Here is a 20,030-nt window from a genome sequence, read left to right as displayed (position 1 = left end):
AAAGTGTGAGAATGCACACTAAAGTATACACACTTCGGAAGACGCTGAAAATACAGGGCTATGCATACAGAACAGGTGAGACTCAACATGATCCATTTGTCACCGGGCCTCCAAAAAAGTGGGGAAATACAACAATAACTAGGTGATTGTTATAAACATAGCTGAGAGAGAAGCTATGTTTTCAATGTAATTATATAGTTGTTATATAGTTATATCCTGTTTCAAGCAGATCCAATGTGTAAAAATACGAACAGATACATTCACAGATGATTATCTTCCAAAAGGATTCTTGAAGTAATGCATTCATCAATGGGTTCCAAGCCAAACATTGAAACGAGAATTTAATTTACATACAATTTTGGAAGACAAGCTATCTGCAGTGTTTACTTGCAAGCTCTTTCCTGTGGTCTATGTATTGGAGGAGTCTCAGAAGCGTCTCTTACTGAGGGGAAGGATCACAGTCCTACTTTCCTCCCTGGCACGATGGGGCTGATTCTTACGATCTGCAAGAAAAGACTTGCCCACAAAGCTGGTAAATGGATTGGAGTATAGCTGTATTTCAACCAGAAATTCACTTTGAATATGCTTTGCATAAACAACGAACGGGTCGTCTTAAATCATCAGTATGGCCCCCTTTGCAGTGGGATTTATGAATCCAAAATGTTAAATTTTGAGATAGAAATTTAAAGGAAGGATGCCTTTCTTTTCTACTCCTCTTAGAAAAGAGTGGAGTGTGCTAGAAAACATCCCTTTAGAGTCAGAGAGGCCTAGAGTTAAATCACAATTCTGCCACTTACTAGCTGTTTAACTTTAAGTTAAGTAAGTTTACTTAATTTCTCTGAGCCTCAGTGTGCTCGCCTATAAATGGAAATAAAGTCATCAACATTGTAAGGGCATTCAAATCCGAGCTAATGTTTCAGCCTTGTTCTTATAAGGAGTTCTGAGAACACAGAGAAGTTACTATCAAAAAATAAAAAATACATCAGATGCAAACTACACCACCAACCCAATCCATTTAAATCTATGTGAGGTCACATAGGAAACAGTTATTCCCTTTTCTTGATGAAATCCCGAGAAAATGAATGATGAATATGGACCCTGTAAGTTTCTAGAGTTGCAGGAATAAAAAGAGGGGTTTTGGTGGTCATTTCTGTAGAGCTATAAAAGTGGGATGGACAGCCAATGCAGTGAGGCATTCTAATCTTGTTAAGAAGCATCCTTAATGTTTTGGGGTACCATCAACTAAGGAGTGCTCCCTCCCAGAGAAATTGTGATCCCTGCGGCTGTCTAGGCAGACCATCAGCACTGCCTTCTCCAGAGGAAAACCCTTTGTGTTGCATGGAGTGAACTAAGAACTGCCAACCAGGTCTTTCACTTGATATGCAACTGTAATTTCCTTTGAATGCAAGAGGATTCAAGACTCGAGTACAGATTGGAAGCAATAAAACTTTCTCAACAAAACACCACAAAGCTGAATTAGAAAGCCTAACTGGGTTCTACAAACTGCTTTACTGCAAATATATTTTCCGAAGAGCATTCAGAGATTCAATGATCCTACCATGTGTAGGTAACTCTAACCAAGTCAGGCTGCATGGTCTACTGTATCATAGCAAGAACTGGATACAGGACCAATTACAGCCACAGCAGGTGGAGGGAACATACCTGGGTACTAACCTCCACTCTAAGCTCTGGGCATGAAGTCGATTCTGAATCAAATCCAAGATACTAAGCCTTATCCTCAGCACTAAAACCCAAGACTTCCCCTTAATAAGATCATAAGTTGATTCTTCTCAGAGTTAAAGTGCTCAGGTGAGCATTTCTAATTAAGGATCCTTTCATCACCAGTGCCTTGGGTCATACTTATCAGGCAATTTTTAATGAATTACCATTAAGTGGTAGTCCCCATAAAACAGATGAGATTATGTGAAAAATATGATCTCCACAAAAGAGGCTTATATTTTATTTTCAAGATGCTGTCATGGGGAATATTAATTGTCACTACAAAAAGCTTTGCTAATAATCCTCACAATAAACTTTTTTTCCAGTCCATTTCTGTTCCTACTTATAAGCATTTTACAGTTTTTCATTCGCCTTTTTCCCACTGTTGTTTTAACCAATCTAATCACCTTTGTTTGAAACAAAAATCAAGCCTCTACTATTATTTTCACTTTTGAGATTTTATAAAATTAACCAGTCTTATTTCCCAGGTAATAGGATGTTTCAAATTAATGCACTCTTGGTACACTTTTCCATATGAGTGAGAAAGACTGAGTATTTAATATTTACAAAATCTTTTCTAAGTGTGTAGTATGCAGCAATAATAAACAACAAAGATGGCCTTGGCATTGTTACGTAGAAAGAAACCATTTTATCACCTTACCAGTTCACTCAGATTCAAAAGACTTGGGTTAGGGAAATAAATTTCTCTTTTTATCTCTACAAATAGCAAAAGAACCCCCCCCCCCAAAAAAAAACTGCATATAGTTATTCTATGAGACTTTCAATTCAAAGCTACTTCCAAAAATTACTTTGTATTGTTATATAGAGGTCGACAAATTTTTAGCTGGGAAAAGCAAATAAAGGAAAAGCGTAGCAGGGAGCTAAGAGAGTTGTATTCAAATTTATATTCTATCTTGGGTTCCAATTTTTAACTTTCATTGGCATTTTATTAACTGGTAGTAGTTTACAACAATGTTTTCATGGCAATCATTCTAAATTAGTTATGAGAAGACATGAGGATGGATGTTTAGTACTAGACCCATTAGGCCAATAAATTAAGCTCTAAGTCAAGGTAAAAAAAATATCTATGCCTATTCGCTCACCCAACACGTATTTATGGAAACCCTAGTCTGTGTACAGTGCTCAGTGAAGTGTGTAGGGGAGGGAAAACTTTCCTTCCACCCTCTGAGGGTGTAATAATTGAGTCCATGAGCTAAACTGATAGCAGGAAGATTAACAAGAGAAAAGATGAACATATTTACCGTGTGCACGGGGACATCATAGGAAAGAAAAGTGAAAATCCAAACCCAGTGAGATCTAGAAGCTTATGTACCCTCTTCACAGGGGACAAGGTGGGGAATGCAGGCAACTTAGGGGAGAAGTGATTTTAGGGAAAGACCAAAGAGCCCTCAGAACAACTGGCCTGTGACAAACTCTGTGCATGGTATCACCTCCCGTGTCCTCGCCTGTGATCTGAGTTAATTCCTCCTGGTTCACGAATTCCTTTTGGAGGATCTGTCTCTAGGCAGAAAGGCGAGTTCAGAGAAAAGCCCCTGCCTGCATGTGCTGGTCCCCAAGAGCCCTCAGTTGGAATTAATCAGCATACCGAAGAGGCATATTTTGGGATGGCATTATCTAAACTTTTTCATGTGCAACAGGAAATAATTAGAAATATTTAAGACAAAGCTTGTCCTCAAGGAGCTTATAAAAAAATTGTCAGAATAAATCAGGTAAAAAGGTTGGATGGCCATTATGAACACAGTGTTCTTATAAAAAAGACAACTGAGGCAGGAGGATGACTTGAGCCCAGGAGTTCGAGGTTACAGGGAGCTACGATTGTGCCACCACACTCTGTCGTCCAGCCTGGGTGACAGAGTGTGACCTGTCTCTAAAACAACAACAACAAAGACAAACCTGATACCACGTTCATACTTGAATAAAGACTGTAAGAATATACACCATAACCTCTGAAGAGTGAGATTATAGGGCCTTTTAGTTTTCTATACTTTCTTTTCTTATTTCAAGAAAATATGAGAGTACAAACATTTTGGTTGCATTTTATACCTTTGCCTCTCCCTAGCTAGGGTTAGAGGTATGCCCTTCCCCTCCACAATGCTCACTACATCCCTCAGATGTGATGATTTGGATATTTTTAGAAATATATATTATTTTTGTAATCAGGAAAAAAATCAAAATCAAAACAAATGTCTGTGAATAAACACTGCAAGGAAGCAAGTGAATATAAAATATTTGTTCATTTAGGTTGTTGGTGGCTTATGAGTGGATTTCTATCTGTTTTAAGTTACTGTACTGTTCTAGCAGAATTTTAATGACAGATTTAATTCAACAATAAAAGAAGTGCATGGAAATTTTAAGTCGTTTGATTTGAATAATTTTGTGTTAGGAACAAAGGCGTCGCAGCCATTTTTATTTCTAGCTAAAGAGTGGGGTAGTGACAGAAATTAAGGTGTGACCTCTATTCCTGTTTGTAATCTACTTTTTCCAACTCTTGTATGATGTCCAGTCTAGATGGAAAACGGTAGAACAAACCTTTGTCAGCCTACTTGCCATGATCTGTTTCATTCCTACCTATTATTTGGGTAACTCTTCTACTGTCATTAAAATGGAACATAGTCATTTATGGTTCCCTAATTTCTAAATGCTTTCGTAATGTTAACGTGCTACTCTGAAAGAAACAAAGAAAATTAAAACGATTCCTGGCTATATTTCAGAAAAGCCCCAGCAGCCTTGACCTTCGTGTTTCGAGACTGCCAGATGAAATGGAAGAGGGGCCTTCTTCACTTCAGCAAGTCCTAGTTACATCACTGACCATTTTTCAAATCCTGTAATCTTGTTTTTAGTGTCACTTTAAGCTGATTCATCTTTTCAGAGATGGCACAGATAGTGGTATCTCTGTAGCTTTTCTTATTTAATACAACTCAACTGTCATTTTAAGTGAAAAAATTCTGATGGAGCATGAGAAATTTTCTGTTAATGAAGGCTTATGTCCTTCTGGCCATGAACAAGAGGTGTCTGGTACTTGCTAACTCTGCTGAAAACCCGTATTATTTTGTAAAGTTAATTGTGGATTTCCAAGTAGCCTTTAAGCACTAGTAAATTCATTTACTCATTTTGCAAGAGGAGGGGGCAGGAAAGGCTCTCTGTCAAAGTCCCATTCCACAAACCAAACAATGCAGGAATTGAGTAAGGAACATCCTTATCAGTTATTCTAGTTTGAATTAAGGCTTGACTCAAAATTTCATTTACATGGTAGTTGTGTTTAGATTTGAGACTCATTTACATTTTTCTTGATAACGATATTAACATACTTCTGTTTCTTAAAGTTATATTCATCAGAGTCCTGAAAAAGGACACTCTAAAGTTAAAAACTAGGTCTAGAATGTGGCACTGGACATCAACAAAGATACACGCCCCTACATGCCCCTGCATGGTTATTGTACTGCAGTGGGATACAGACATGTGTTCACAGGTGTTAAGGTGAGACCCACGTGGTCTCTGCGTGTAGCCGGCATGACTCCACGTCACCGAACAGGAGGGAGCAGAGCAGGCCAGGCACGTGTGGGAGGCACAGGGTTCACTTAGATTTAAAATGTCTTTAGAAGCGAACATCTAGCAAAGCGACTTATGAACTTTAGAAAGAACTGTTTTACTTTATTTTTGTTTAAAGCACCATACCTTTATTCTTACGTACAACTAAAAATTTAAGTTGAAATAAAGTATCGGTGAAGTTCTTAATTACAGAGAAGAAAATACCTTCATTTAAAAAGTCAAATAAGAAAAAACTTCTTGGCTCTGTAGCAAACCAAACTGGCTCTTAAATTATTATCTTAACAAATTAACATCACCTGGAAATACCAACTTCTAGTGGTATTTGGGATGGTAAGTTACAGAGCTCACCCCCCAAAGCAAAATTAACCACTAGTCAGTTTCCTTTGATTTCAGCTGTGGCTTTATGAATGAAGGCAACGTTCAACAAAGAACCCATAAAATGAAATGATGCGGACCAACCTTTTATTGCACCCACAATATTTTGGTCTAGTCCTTTCCGGTTGTCATTGAGTCCTCTTTTCCTCTTCCCATTAGGTAAGGAGTTAGCCAAAGTCTTGTCATCAAAAAATGCACACACCAGTTTTCTAAACAGAAGGCTTCCTGAGCGAGTGTAGTTTGACAATATAGAGTCCAGCTGAGATTTAGGCATAAACACATCAAAGCCTTCAGCAAGTTGCACTTCTGGCTACCAAAAGAACATAAATATTTCATTAAAAGCAAGATTTGAAGCATTTGACTTTGGGCATATGTACCACAAACCAACCAACCAACCAACCAACCAACCAACCAACCAACCAACCAACCAACCAACCAACCACACTAGCTATTGAAGTGTTCATATCCCACAAATAAAACAGTTTCAGTTCTGTGCGCCAATATTTGCAATTTACAAATCCAGTGAGTAGATATAATTCACAAAACAAGATGCTCTAATTCCAATGTTAAGTCTTGTCAAAAGCAATGGAAAGGAAGTAGGCAAGAGAAGGCTGGATAACTACAAAACCATACCATTCTAGAGCTAACAGGGAATTGAGACTTCTGGTTCAAACATTCTCATTTTGTAAACAAAGGAACGAAGGTTCAAAGAGATCGTAACAAAAATGACTTAAAAATAATCCAAGTGTGCTTGGTACATTACAATTTACAGATCACTTTCTCTTAGGAACTTAAGTTCTTTTCCTTAAGGACACAAATACAGGGCTACCTCACAGCCCCCTGGCTCTTTCTACTATGCCAGTGGCTTTTAGCTGTGGAATTATGTTTTCCCCCAATGAAAACTTATGTAAACTAATACATAAGTAAAAATATGAGCAGGTTCCCAGGCAGTTTAAATCCACCCCCACCCCTACTTTAGAGAGGAAAATCAGTGCACTAGTCACCCTGCTTCCCTGTTGGGGACTTCCTGACCTGGTGCCTTTGAGTTTGGACTCTACCATACGACACCAACAATGCAGTCTCCATCGGCACACATGGAGGTTTCCAGCCCGCCTTTTCATCTTTCCACCCAGCTCATGTCCTTTCCTTTCCTTTTCAGAGCCTTTCCTAACTCATTCCTACTCATGGAGATGGCTATGTGCTCTGTTCCCACTGTTCGTTTAACAGATGTACGTGACTGAATTAATTCATACTGTATAGGAATTATTTATTAAATCTGGCACATAGTAGGCACTCAATAAATTCTTGTTGGACAGATAATAGTTCATCAGTCATAATCTAAACTACTAAGTAATTTAATGAGTTTAGTGCTGGTTATAATGTGGTAGCTTTAGAATAATAACCTTAATATGAAGAAATGCAATTGATAAACTTCTACTAGGAGAAACGTCAGACATGCTATCAAAGCTGATTCTCCGATCTTGTACCTATCACTTTGCAAACCGGGCACTGTTTTAGATTTTCTAAATCATATTAGAAATGTCAGGATTTAGGATTAGTTTCTCTCCTGTAGAATAGGAATGATTATTTTTGTTTTTCTTTTATTGCTTTTCAACGTGTCCGGCACACTATGGTCAGAGCAAACAGTGCTTGGAGCACTTAAATTATTCGGATGACACAGGAAGGAGTTTGGGGCCCTTCAAAATGGCATTTTTGACTGAATTATCCTGAAAGTCATCTCGTTTCTCCGCTTCACTTTGCCACTCAACGTGTGGTCTCTGAATGCTTGGTAAATATCACTATAAAAACTGTGCCATCAGATTTTTTTCTCTGACTTCTGCATCTTGCTGCCAACTGGTCACAGGTCTGCAGAGGAGACTGTCTGGAGCCAGAGGCTGTGTCCCTAATTCTTAGAACAGAGATGGCACAAACCAGACACTCAGTAAGTATTTGTTGAATGAGTCAGTGCAGAAATATTAGGATTAAGAGAACTTTACCATCATAATCTAAGATAAAGTTTTATTTATAACCACAATTTTATTCTGCACCTCCTATGGCTGCCTGTAGAGTTTTTGTTCTAAAGGAACTCATCTCAGATTTTTGCTAAGCCGCTCCTGTTTCATTTGAAAGCTATTAAAAAAACCCAAGTTTATCTTCTAGAAGCAGCTACTCACAGCTATTTGAGGGCATAGGGTGGTACAGAAACTCTTAATTGCAAGAGCAGGAAGAAAAGGACATCAACTTATTCGTATAACCCTTAGTTTGATTCTGATGCCATTAAACGTGTGCTTAAAACCCAGCCGCCTGACCTATGAGACACCTGCTTTGATTTATCCTGTGGAACTTGGACTTGAGCAACCCTGGCCTGAATGATCCCTCAGGCAGAACTAGCCACTCCCGTCTTCATGCACTCACGGCGTTTCCTATGAACGCTGACACTTTTCACACTGCATGCACTTAGCTGCGAGTTTGGGTTTCTCACAGGAATGGGGTTTGTATCTCGAGTGCCAACCACCCAGATAGTGTCTAGTGGATATTTGTCAGAATAAACAAAACACTATGCAGGAATTCATTCTAAATGATAAGTGTTGATTCAGAGACCTTTTAACCCTATATAAAGGAAGTGGGTTTCAAAGTCTGCGACGCCGTGGCTTAGCACACTGACTTCTAGAATAGTTCATGTGCCAACTCCAGGAGTTAGGCTACCTGGAGAAAACAAACCCGACTAACTATTCACTGAGCACCTTCTGTGTGCAGGAATCCGAAGGCTGGCTCTGCAGGTGAGACATAACATCAATACCTGTCCTACAAATAGAACGTGATACATACTACAGGAGAGGTTACTATCTGCTTTCTGTTTTCTCCTCTGGACTTTCAGCAAACATCCAAAGATTCATGGCTAAGAAATAATAAAAGATGGGAGGACACCTAAATTTGGATGCCCTGGCATCAGTGGTCCCTTCACCTGCGGGAGTTGATCCCCACTCCCACCCTGGCCCTGGGCTGCGGGGGTCAGCCTCACAGTGGCCGTGAGCGCCACCCACAGACAGCGTCTCCTCATCTGACGCTGGGACTTGTGGCATGTTTTCTAGAACAGTTATAGTTTCTGCCGGAGAGATGAATCGCATGGGTGTCTGCTGGGCAATGTGAAGATAAGATCCATACAGACCTTTTGCTTTTCTTTAGAAGCATGTTATTCTCCTGAGTTTTCACAACAGTGCTGAATGTGCTTTATCAAATTTAATAGCTTTTGTTAACAAAAATCATGAACAAAAAGTAAACTATTTTGATATACTATATAAATAAAATTACAATACTGATATTGGTGAAGATAATAAAAATTGTATTCTCTTCTATTTCGCTAATGTACATAAAGCCTTTATTAGACCTTCCTCAATTTATCACTGAAGTACATCTGGAGCTTAAAAATCAAACAAAGGAGAAGGTTCAGTTATTAGCATTAGATCAACCATCTGGGGGTTGATTTATACAACTTAAACTATTGCTCCATCAATGTCTATAGAAAAAGTGCCTAGAAAATTTAAAGAAAATATAAAATATGATGAAAACTACTTAGGACTGAATGTGTTGTGTTGTGGCTTAATTTACCTGTTTCCAAATCTGTGATCTACCTGGGGTTTGAACCGCAGCCTTAGTTGCAATCACAACATGATAAATGAGCTGACTAGTCCAGGGTAGAACATTATCATCATTAATGGCTTTTTAAATTAAATTTTTAGTCTAGAAGAACTTCTTAACAGTTCTTTTAGCATGTGTTCAAAGATTTGAAAAATACCCATTTACACCAAGGATTGGATAAAAGTTCAAATGATTTTCTAATCTAAAAAAGTCACAAAATGATTATTTTTGTCATCTCCCTTTATTAAATAGTCAATGTGGATATCTGCTGGCAAACTGTCTTCCCACAATTTGAAAAGGAGCACTTTTAAAAAAAACAGCAATTTGTTTCCTACTTAAAGTTTGAAAGGTAGGGCCGAACTCCAATCCTGTACAGGCCCGTGGGAGTTCTCCCCAGGGTTCTCATCCTATGCAATCTGATAATAATAGATCACTCATTCTTGTTTATTTTAAGACCTCTCTCAACAAGTTGGGGTTCGCGACATAAATGCACTTAGATAAAGCTATCATGAACAGAGAATGCAATTGCCAATATAGCACATTATTAAAGAAATTCATTTATGGTCCTATGAATGTAAAATGGCAAGTCAGACGGTTATCTCAGATGTCATCCAACATCCTGGACTGCAACAATGTTCTAGCCATGGTATTAAAATAGAAAAACCTTTGCAGAGCGTTAACCTATCATTACACAGAGTAAATGGCATGGCACTGCCACCTAATTAGCAGTGTGGCTTGCATCTATAAAATGGAATTAGCACAACTGCTCCTTTTTTATTATTAGTTTGTGTTTCCAGAAAGGTATGACCTTATCTGCATGGGTCTGTTCATTTATGCCCATCTACAGAGGATTTAATTATATTCTTTTAGTTCTCTACACTAAGGAAATTGAAAACTGCCACTTCGAAATTAAAAATGTAAAGGAAATTAGTGAGCAGATTATTTATGCCACAGACCTTCTTTTTTTCAGGGATAAAGAATGGAAACATGTTGAAATAAATAAGGAATAACATTTTCAGAGACGAACATTCTAGGCAAGGAGATTATTACTAGTTGTCTTTCTCTCTTTCCTACATGCATTCTGCAAGTTTCTCTAGCTGTCTTGGGCAGAACTAGTCAAGGGGAAAATGGATCACTACTATAAAATTCCTGAAAGTTACATCACTTCAGAGACAGCAGCCAGAAAATATCGACTTACATCTGAGGAAGGTGATTCCAGAACAATGCCGAATCCCACAACGTGGCTGTCCTCCGTGGGGGCGCGCTCGGCCGCGTGGAGACCGGACTGCTCTGAGGCCACAGCTGTCTTCTTCTCTATTTCCGACACGCTGGGCTTTTGTTTCACAGTAAGAGGTTCGACAGTCTTCGGGGCAACTTTTTTCTTTTTATTTCTCTTGCGTGAGACAGCAGTTCGCTGGGAGCATATAAGGGAAATTGGGGGTTGTTGTCTGTTTTGAGTTCCAACTGTGAACAATAAACAAAAATATGGTACAGGCAGTTGTGTCTAACTTAGGGAAATTTATCCCCGGTCTATCTCTTGTGATCTATGAATCGAAACTGCAAGGCGGCTCGCTCAAGGATGAAGCACACCAAAGAAACGGCCCAGTGGACTTAAAGGCTCCCAAACGCAGCCTCAGAGCACTTTAAAGTCCTGAAGGCAGAAAAACACCCAGGAGAAAACTTTGCTCTAAGTGCCGTGAATCGTTGCGGTGCATTGCTGCTGCCGGGTCCCATGGAGGGAAAGGATGACCGGCTATGAGAAGACGCTGAGCGCGACTTTACTCATGCGACACTGTTAAATAAACGAGAACTCGGGGAACTTACATTCAGGTCCATGCTTTCTGATAAACCCATTGCGGGAATACCCCTACTGTCATCTGGGGTAAAACTGATCGCTTGCTAACAATCTACAGGTGCCAAGATTGACAAAGATGAGATGATGATCATTTGGTCAAGACTGATTGAAAGAAGAGGTTTGGAAGGATTCTGAAACAGGGACCAGTAAGCACGGGGAAAAGTCTGTTAGTTGGGGCCGGTAACCCCTTCTTCACCAAACAAATATTCCACACAACTATCTGCGGAGCACCCTGCTACCTGCTTTCAGATCAGACCACTTCTCTGGACCTCGGTTTTACACAGTTGAAAAATACAAACAATATAGTTCTGTGCAAATCAAGCCAATCAGTAGGATCTACAAACAGTCTGAGTTCCAAAGATGAAAAGCACAGTACAAAGTTACTCAAACTAAATATATATTTAAATCCAGGATGGTAAATCCAGTTTTCACAGGTACACTCTGAGAAGTAATGTTTGTAACCATTAAAAAAATACTGAGAGAAAGCGTGCCTGGAAGATAGGCCATCATTATTTAAATCCTCATGTATTAATACAGCTTCTTAAATACGACCACAGGATATACCTGCTTTTTAACAGAAATGAACTCATACATGTAAGTCAAGTGAAAACCAAAGGCACATGAACATGGATCACTTTTACTTGTTTCCTATCAGTCTGAAAATATAGAAAATGTACACTTTGATCCTGATATTTTTGGCTGCAGACTAGAAAGCCATTCATAAGTATTAGGAACAAACATGGTTGCACTACGTGAGAACACAGAAAAGTTTTCACACCAGTAATTTGCCTGGTGTAAAGAACGCCCTGGTTCTTGACCTTGGCTGCACATCCGAATTACGCTGGACTTAAAAAAAAACTCGGATATCTTAGCCCCAGCCCAGAGGGAGGGAGTCGGCATCTCCAAGGGTGGGGCTGGGACCTCAGCACTGTGCGGCCAGAGCTGAGAGCTTCTTGCTGTCTGTGTCCCCGGAGTTAAAGGGGCCACGAAGCAAACATCGTGACGATCTAGGCCACAGGCCTCCCTAAGCCTCATGATTCTAAATGAAAAGTGAAAATGTTTTTGGTTTAAAGAACACAGGGACTATCTTAAGTTATTCTTCTCCTTTTGTGCATCTAGACATAGCCCAAGCCTCTGGCATCCAGATCTTAACGCTTGTCTTAAAATAAAGGTGAAACTTTCGAAATGTAATTTAAATCTAAGTCTTTAGGCCATAAACCTTAAGTAAATCTACCCGCAAGACGCAAATTTTTTAAGTTTAAGAAAATTAAAGGAGAGCAATTTATTCGGTTTATCCTTTCTGCCAGCCCACAGCTTTGGAATCATTTACCTCCCTAATCTGCAAAGGTTCAGAAAAGAAAACACAGTGACAAAGTGGCATTTACTTAATAGATTCTAAAAGGGCTTCAGTCAAGGATTTAAATGGTTGTGATCTGTGGTTTGCCATTTCAGTAGTAAGGAGCTTAGGTGACAAAATAAATCATTACAATTTCATATGCATATTTCCTTAAGTGCTAAAAAATTCTTCCTCTGAGAAAAGAATCCATGTATAATAAAGTAACCTTTCTTTCTGAGTTCCTTATTTAGGAGACGTTAGCCTTTGCCGGGCTATAAGAACACAGGTTATCGTGGTGGAACAAGGTCTTACTGACTTGAGCAAAATGCTTATTATTTCCTTGGGAAAAAACCAAATCCAGTACTTAAAAAGCCACCACTTTTCAGAAAGTAGCTCACCTTACTTCAATGTGATCCTGGGTGACTGATACGTCTAAGTATGAAGCTTTCTATATCAAAACCACATCACTGAATATTAAAATTTTACTAGAATTCACCAAATGGCACCGAGAGCAGTTTCTGAATGATGACCTTCCTGAATCCCATTACTGTGACAGGTGGGAAAGCCAGGCCTGACACACTGTGCTGTCAGCTTTCCTGCCTTACAATGAGACCAAGGAGCCGTTTCCCCTGACAAAATGGAAGCCTTAATGAAATGATATTAATATTTCTTGTACCTGTGACAGAAAAACTGTTTCCCCCCATTGTGAAGATTAGAAAATACAGTCACTATAACGAAGGCCTAGACTGCCAACTTCCATGGAGTGTTCCAAGGTCTTTAAGTGACACTACTGAAATAGATCACACTTCCATGAAGCCTTACAAAGTTCGTTTACGCCTACTATCTCATTCTATTTCGAAAACAACCTCCTGAGTTAGATATTAATACCCCGTTTACAGGAGAGAAATCGGAAGCTCAGAGAAGTCACGCAGCTATAAAGAGGAGACCCTGGGTGTCCAATCCCAAACTGCAAACTCGCCTAACTTGTAGTGAGAACACGAGAGGAGTCACATAAATCAAGAAGACAGCTCTGAGCTTCTGTAACCTGGACAGGGAGAGAAAGCCACAAGCCAAGCCCGGGGCTCAGCATTTCTTGTCTGCTTACGTCCCTGAACGTCTTCAGCAGTGGAGGCCGGGCTTCCTAAAGGACTCCTCCATGTGTCATTGTTCCAAAATTTAATTAACTGGCATTTGTGAAGTGTCAGAAGATCACGGGATGAAGTATACTGAGGACATGCGTGTAAGTACATGAGTTGTATTAGTATCGCTAACAAATCTGTTTGACTTGCTAAAGGAAAAATGGGTTGTAGAAAAGGCTACGAGAACACATACTTGGAGAGGCACAGCAAGACAGCAAGGTGGGAAGAACGCTATAATAAAAGCACAATGAACATCCCAACGGAAGACGTCAGATATGCATTAAAACTCAAAGGGCTCCTTCTGAGGCATGATCCTTGTACCTGCTTGAATTTGCATTAATTTCCTCATGGTCTTGAGTTCTTGCAGAATGGCCTGCAACGTTGACTGGCAGTTACAAGTGCAGCAGTTTGATCCACCTGATGAATTCACCACTGGAAGTTCTCCTGAGCACGAAAGAAAAGAATGACATACTCCAAACAACCGAAAAAAAGAAAAAAAAACCATAAAGAGTGGGAGAAAAAAAAAAAGACAGTGTCTTGACAGGATATTGAAGCATGTGCAATTATTATGACGCTGTGCCTAAGGAAAAGGTGCCCAATGATTTTCAAAACCTAAATTTTGGAGTCCAACTTTATCTAATGACCCAGGCTCCTACACTGTGAGGTGCACGCTGTGTCCTGGTGGCAGAGCCCGCGTGAACACGTGCACACGATGTGCGGGCACAGCAGGCCTCCCTGTTTGTTGTCAGACCAGCTCATCTCCCATACCAATGCCAGCAAAACTCACTTTAACCACATGCATGCTAGTTTGCATAAAAAACTAGCTCTAAGAACAGACTTACAAAAATTGGTAGCTGTGTATGAGAGATCATATCAAGAATTAAGTGTCTAACTATTAAAAATAGTGAAGCTTTCAGAATAGTCCCTGGGTGTCGCTGTCTGGGGTGGGGACGCGCAGAGGAGTGGGCTATGTGTGGGAGGATGTATCGTAACCTGCTGGCTCGGAGGATGTTGGCGGGTTGGCTTTGCTCACACTGTACTGAAGGAAATCCTCCTACAACTTTTCTCCAGTTCCGTTTATTATATTTCGCTCACCACAGCCTCTTTTTCACTGTTTCAATTTAATAAAACTATCCTGTTTCCCTTATATGTAAACAAACATCTTCCTGTTGTCCCTGGAACAAAATGGAACACTGGCAACTTGCTCTTACGGTGGGGCTCCCTCCAGCCCCACTGTCCTCCCCACTGCCGCAAAAGGAGCGGCTGGTGTTCTCGTAGGGGAGCAAGGCGAGCTCTGTGGCTTAGTTCCAATTGTATGATTTACTGCACATTAAATATAACTTAAGTCCTATAATATGCATTATTTGGGAATACTATAGAAAAATTCACCACGGCAAAACCATGAAATACTTAAAGATAACTTAATGCCTGTAGTATAATTGTTTACATTCAAAATCATAGCAAACTGGGATGCTTACAACTTTAAAATCACAAAAAATGTCAATGAAATACCTGAGTGGTCATGGTTATACATAATGCGTTTTTATCGAAAGTATATGACCAATATCTCTGTTTTCAAACTGATAATGGGGGAGCTTACGTTTGTAACTTTTATTAACATTCATAACACTTTCCAAAGTAAATCCACCAGGTATACTGGCAAATAGAACACTGTTTACCCAACTATCGATGTGGGGTTTACTAACTTTATACATACCTAAGGGTATTTTATTTCTCTTATTGGTAGTAGAGTTAGGAAGGTCTTATAAAATATTCGTAGTTACCATTCTAAGTACGTCTTTATCATTTTTGAAGGACAAAACCAACCTTTTTTCAGCTCATTATAAATCATTTTCTAATTTTAAAGGGGATTGACTTTTTATTTTTATGGAAGAGTCTTTAAAGAGCCATCTCCCTCTAACCTGGAAGACAGCCAGCACGTGAACTTGATACTGGCTTATGTAATATTGAGAGAAAGAGAAGACACCCGTACACCTCTGGGGTCCCTCGCTACCTCACTGGTGTCTCAGGTGGCTTTTCATGCCTCTGAAATGGTTACTGCAAATGAGGGGTTGTTCCTTTAAAATCAAAACAGTTCTTTTTTTCTTAAAGGATATCATGAAATGACAATGAATAAAAAAAAATCCTTAGCTTTTCAAAGAAACTGAAAATGCCTTTCTGTTTCTCTTGTTCTCTTTGTGAAAACTATAGATCTGCACATCTATACATAATTTAGAGAACAAGTACCATCCAATGGAAAACTAATATGAACAGAAGCATCAACTTTTTCCCCTTAAGCTGTGAAAAAAAATTGTCATTTGATTTTTTTCTTAACAATCAGGAAATTTAAATTAAAGAAACTTTAAAGGATAATTTTTCAATGCAAATGAAGCTAGTTATAAAATATGGATCATTTGTTCAGTACTGGAACAGGAGGCTCAAGCCACAGCGTAGGGGGGTACTGGGTTATCTGCCTTTACCTACAACTCTTGTGATCATGAGAAAACTCAAGAAGTAGAGAAGAAGGCATATTAACAATTCGCCATATGACCAGGGAGCTTCTTTTAATGGCCACAGGGAGCTCTTTCTGCCCTAATGTTCAGCCTTTTGTGATAATAACATCTGTATGTAGGTAAATGATACCTTAACTTCTTAAAGGGCTGAAATCTCTACTAGGAAATCTTCATTGGTAATATTGAAACCTCCCCCAATCTTTCCTGATTTTCCATGCTGTTTTTTATACTCTTCAACGTTTTCCTTTATGCTTTCCTTGCCTGTTAAAATAACTCAGTGAAGGCAGGTGACTGAGGGTTTAGGCTGGGACAGGTGGCTCATGCCTGTAATCCCAGCACTTTGGGAGTCTGAGGTGGGAGGACAGCTTGAGGCCAGGAGTTCCAGACCAGCCTGGGGAACATAGCAAGACCCTCATCTCTACCAAAAATAGGAAAATTAGCCAGGTGTGGTAGTGTGCACCTGTAGTCCCAGGTACTCAGGAGGCGGAGGCAGGAAGATTCCCTGAGCCTAGGAATTGGAGGTTGCAGTGAGCTGTGATCACACCGCTGCACTCCAGTCTGAGTAACAGAGTGAGACTGTCTCTCACAAACACATACACAAAAATAGGGAAGGGTTTAATAAATTCAATTCATAGAACATATTGAATATTCAGAAATAAAACATGCCAGTACAAACCCTCGTGAGGGCATTCTGAATGTCTGATGATAACCATACCGTTGGAGCTCGCAGAGGGGTGGGGCTGGGTCTGGAAGGTTCTAGAACGGGTGCCGTACTGCCCTGAGAACTGCCCGCTTTGGGGCGGTAGCTCATTCCACGCACCACGTGTAGACGGGTGGAGGCTCGGTGGGGCCTCAGTGGACGAGTTCAGACGTGGGGGCCAGACTAAGTCCACATCCTGGGGCTCTTCTTTTAATTTCTCTCCTTCTTTGCCAACTCGCTGATAAATCCTCCCAGCACTGTCATTCAGCAATCTTCTCATTCCTGTAATTTGTTTTTTAATTTCCATGCTTTCATCTCCTAATGGAAAAAGGTCCAGAATTAGCACTGTAAATTAGCAAAAGAGAAAAATAGTCTACTATTTAAAAAGAAAGAAAGAAAGAAAAAAGTTAAAAGGTCCACCTTTCTCTGGAAATGGGAAAGATGACTGATTCTTTAAATGTAAATAATCCATAAAAATCAAAGCAGGGAAACTGGCTATGGTTTGAAGAAACCAATCATATTCCCTGTGCAATGTCACTGTAATCTCTTTCTGGCCAAGTTCTCTTATGATAAAAGACATTTCCTCAGTGTGTGTCAACAGGGATAAACTTTAAATTCCCTCTTTGGAAGTATTTTCAGAGTGAGGCTGTCATAAGAAAACAGGCTGAGCTGGGAGACCAAGGGTGGGGTTGGGATGCTGAACTCCTCTGCTCTGATCTGCCACGGCCACCCCTTTGTCACGGAAACCCAAGGCAGGCAGGCTGGGCTTGTCAGCCTCAGCACGCAGGGGGAAGACAGGGAAGAACGCATGGGATTCGCTGGGATTCGGGGCCTTCTGGGAGTGGGCTGTGTGGCAAACCAGCAGGATGGCACCCTGTTGGAAGAGATATCACCTTCAAGAAGAATGACAGAGGAGACAGAGATGTACCAAGTGTCAGCGTTGCAAGCAACGAGGGCTTTGTCTGTCTCGTGCTCTGACTCAATCACATCAGCCTGGGGATATCAAGGGGTCCCTGCCCGCTCCAGGTGACTGGCTGCATGGGTACCAGAGAGACAGAAGTGCAGCCTCCGCGCCCGTCCTCCTCCCAGGCCAAACTCCCCACCCTGGACTCGCCCACGCCAAACCCACTGCCATCTCCTCTAAAGTTTAACTACCCAACTGCACGCAAGAGTAAAGAAAGAGACTGTGTCTAAATCCCACCTCACCTACAGTGACTTCTTTTTCTAAGATTCTTTTTCCCTCAGGGGATTTTTTTTTTTTTAACCAAAATATTTCTATCCTGCACTAGGGGTACTTAATAAATATTACTTAAGATCACTAAAAAATTGTACATATATGAAATATTTTCTATTAACAATATTAGAGGATGGTGATACCTATTAGGAACTATTTCAAACATACTCTCTTCTTAACTGTGCATCAGCCAGTAGATTTTTTTCCTTTAGCCCAGGCATTAAAATAAAAGTCTTAGGCCATGGGATATAGACACACTCATGCAGTCACTCCACTAAATGCCTGAAATTTAGACTGTGAGAAAAAGAGAAGGCCAACAGAAAGTATCTATTAGGAAAAACACAGCTCCTATAAATGAATACGGCACATTTGATATAATGATGTTTTAACACACTTAAGATCATAATGACCCAGATTTCTACGCAGAACTGCTAATTGCATAATAACCTAGGTATTTTGTGTTATCTAGATATTTAGCTTATTAATTATATACATATTACAATACTAAATGGGGCAATTTATATACTATTTTGAGATAAGTACCTTCAATTTTTAAAAATGCTAATAAAAACATTAATTTGGTCTTTAATATTGAACATGGGAGAATACAGAAACAACACAGATCTCCACATTTATAATACTGCTATGTGTTGGCATATGCTTGAGAGAAGCGTTTTAATTTGCAATAAAACTACTTCTACTTTAAACACCTGTGAAAATGACAATACAGAAGCAATAAATCATATTCCAGATTTTATGAGAACGAATGACCAAAGCGCGATTTAGATAACTCGGAGTCGGCACAATTTACAACTTCCTCGAGGTGTGTCTGGAGCGGGGTGTGTCTGGAAGGGCTCCCAGGGGAATTGAGAAAGAGGAACCCACAGGCGAATGCGGTGTTAATTCAGCATCCAGACGTGTAACCTTCCCGGCTAGCTAGCAGCACCATTCCGGCAAGAGGAAGCATCGTTCCTGTGCCATTTCCACCCTCGACCCTCTCGATGTGGCTGGTCAGGTGACACCAGAGTCTGCACCCTGGGGCAGGTCTCCATTGGCACAGGCTGGTGGCCGCCCCCCTCGGAGCCCCCTGGAAAGAGCCACCACCGCCAGGCCACGCGGGAGCAGGCACCCTGAGCCAGCGCCAACTTGGTGCTCCACCTGCGCCGGGCACATCCCAGGAAAAGGGATGCGTCTCCTGTCAAAGGTTCCACTTCCGCTCTGCAGATAGAATTCTATGATAAATTGCTATCATTAGGAAAAGGAAAAAGTCACAGGGATTCTGGACCCTTCTAAGGGCAACTCTGCTTTGCCATGACTTTAGTTTCAGAGTTCCAGAACTTAGGTCTACGAACATCAGAAGACTAAAAATATTACACAAATTGAACTTCGCTTAACTTTGTATTTTCCAGGTGACAACCAGAATTCTACGCAGCAGGCGGAGAGGAGGAAAGAAGGCGACAGGTGTGAGTGAGGTTCTGTTGGCGGGCTGCCCCACGATGCTCGGAAGCATGGCTTTCATGGGCAAAACAAGAACTAAACAACGGAACGGCAACGACAAAACAGGGACCCGGGGGCAGAGAGGAAAGAAACGGAGCCAATAACTTGGAAGATGCCAGAAGGCCAGGGGTTAGGCCTGACCGACCCTATGTGGAAGAGTGCTCACGACCTACCTCCCTGCAGGGCATTTGAAAGGACAGAAAATAGGAAACTGCAATCACTCTGCTCGGAGAGGAAGATTGAGAGAAGGTGGCAGGGCTTGGGCTGGAGGTGGAGGAGGCTGAAGGTGGAGGAGGTGCTCGGGCTCCATTCCTCGGAGGACACAGGCTCCCTTGCCCGCCTGGGACAGAGAGGACAGAGGGGACAGAGGGGCAGAAAGGAGGCCTGAGGCCTCCAAGAGTGGAGTCAGCTGCACAGGCCCCGATGGCAGGCGTGGGCACGGTACAGGGATGG

The 20,030-nt window shown here is 40.7% G+C and overlaps 1 protein-coding gene across 7 annotated transcripts in view; it reads right to left on the bottom strand.

Moving 5' to 3' along the window:
• Positions 1–20,030, bottom strand: part of BEND7 (BEN domain containing 7) — a 65,798-nt gene that overhangs the window by 26,355 nt on the left and 19,413 nt on the right. For 6 of the 7 annotated variants that reach the window (XM_020284082.2, XM_020284081.2, XM_020284083.2 and 3 more), the window contains 4 exons: positions 16,862–17,164; positions 13,955–14,077; positions 10,502–10,767; positions 5,749–5,974 (listed from right to left, as the gene is read on the bottom strand). In XM_020284082.2, the coding sequence (XP_020139671.1) occupies positions 5,749–5,974; positions 10,502–10,767; positions 13,955–14,077; positions 16,862–17,164 (918 nt within the window). The remainder of the gene's footprint in view (positions 1–5,748; positions 5,975–10,501; positions 10,768–13,954; positions 14,078–16,861; positions 17,165–20,030) is intronic. The other variant, XM_075997652.1, reaches the window with a different exon arrangement.

This window comes from Microcebus murinus, chromosome 25 (assembly GCF_040939455.1).
Source record: "Microcebus murinus isolate Inina chromosome 25, M.murinus_Inina_mat1.0, whole genome shotgun sequence".
Classification (NCBI taxonomy): Eukaryota; Metazoa; Chordata; class Mammalia; order Primates; family Cheirogaleidae; genus Microcebus; species Microcebus murinus.
This window is presented reverse-complemented; position numbering and strand designations above follow the sequence as displayed.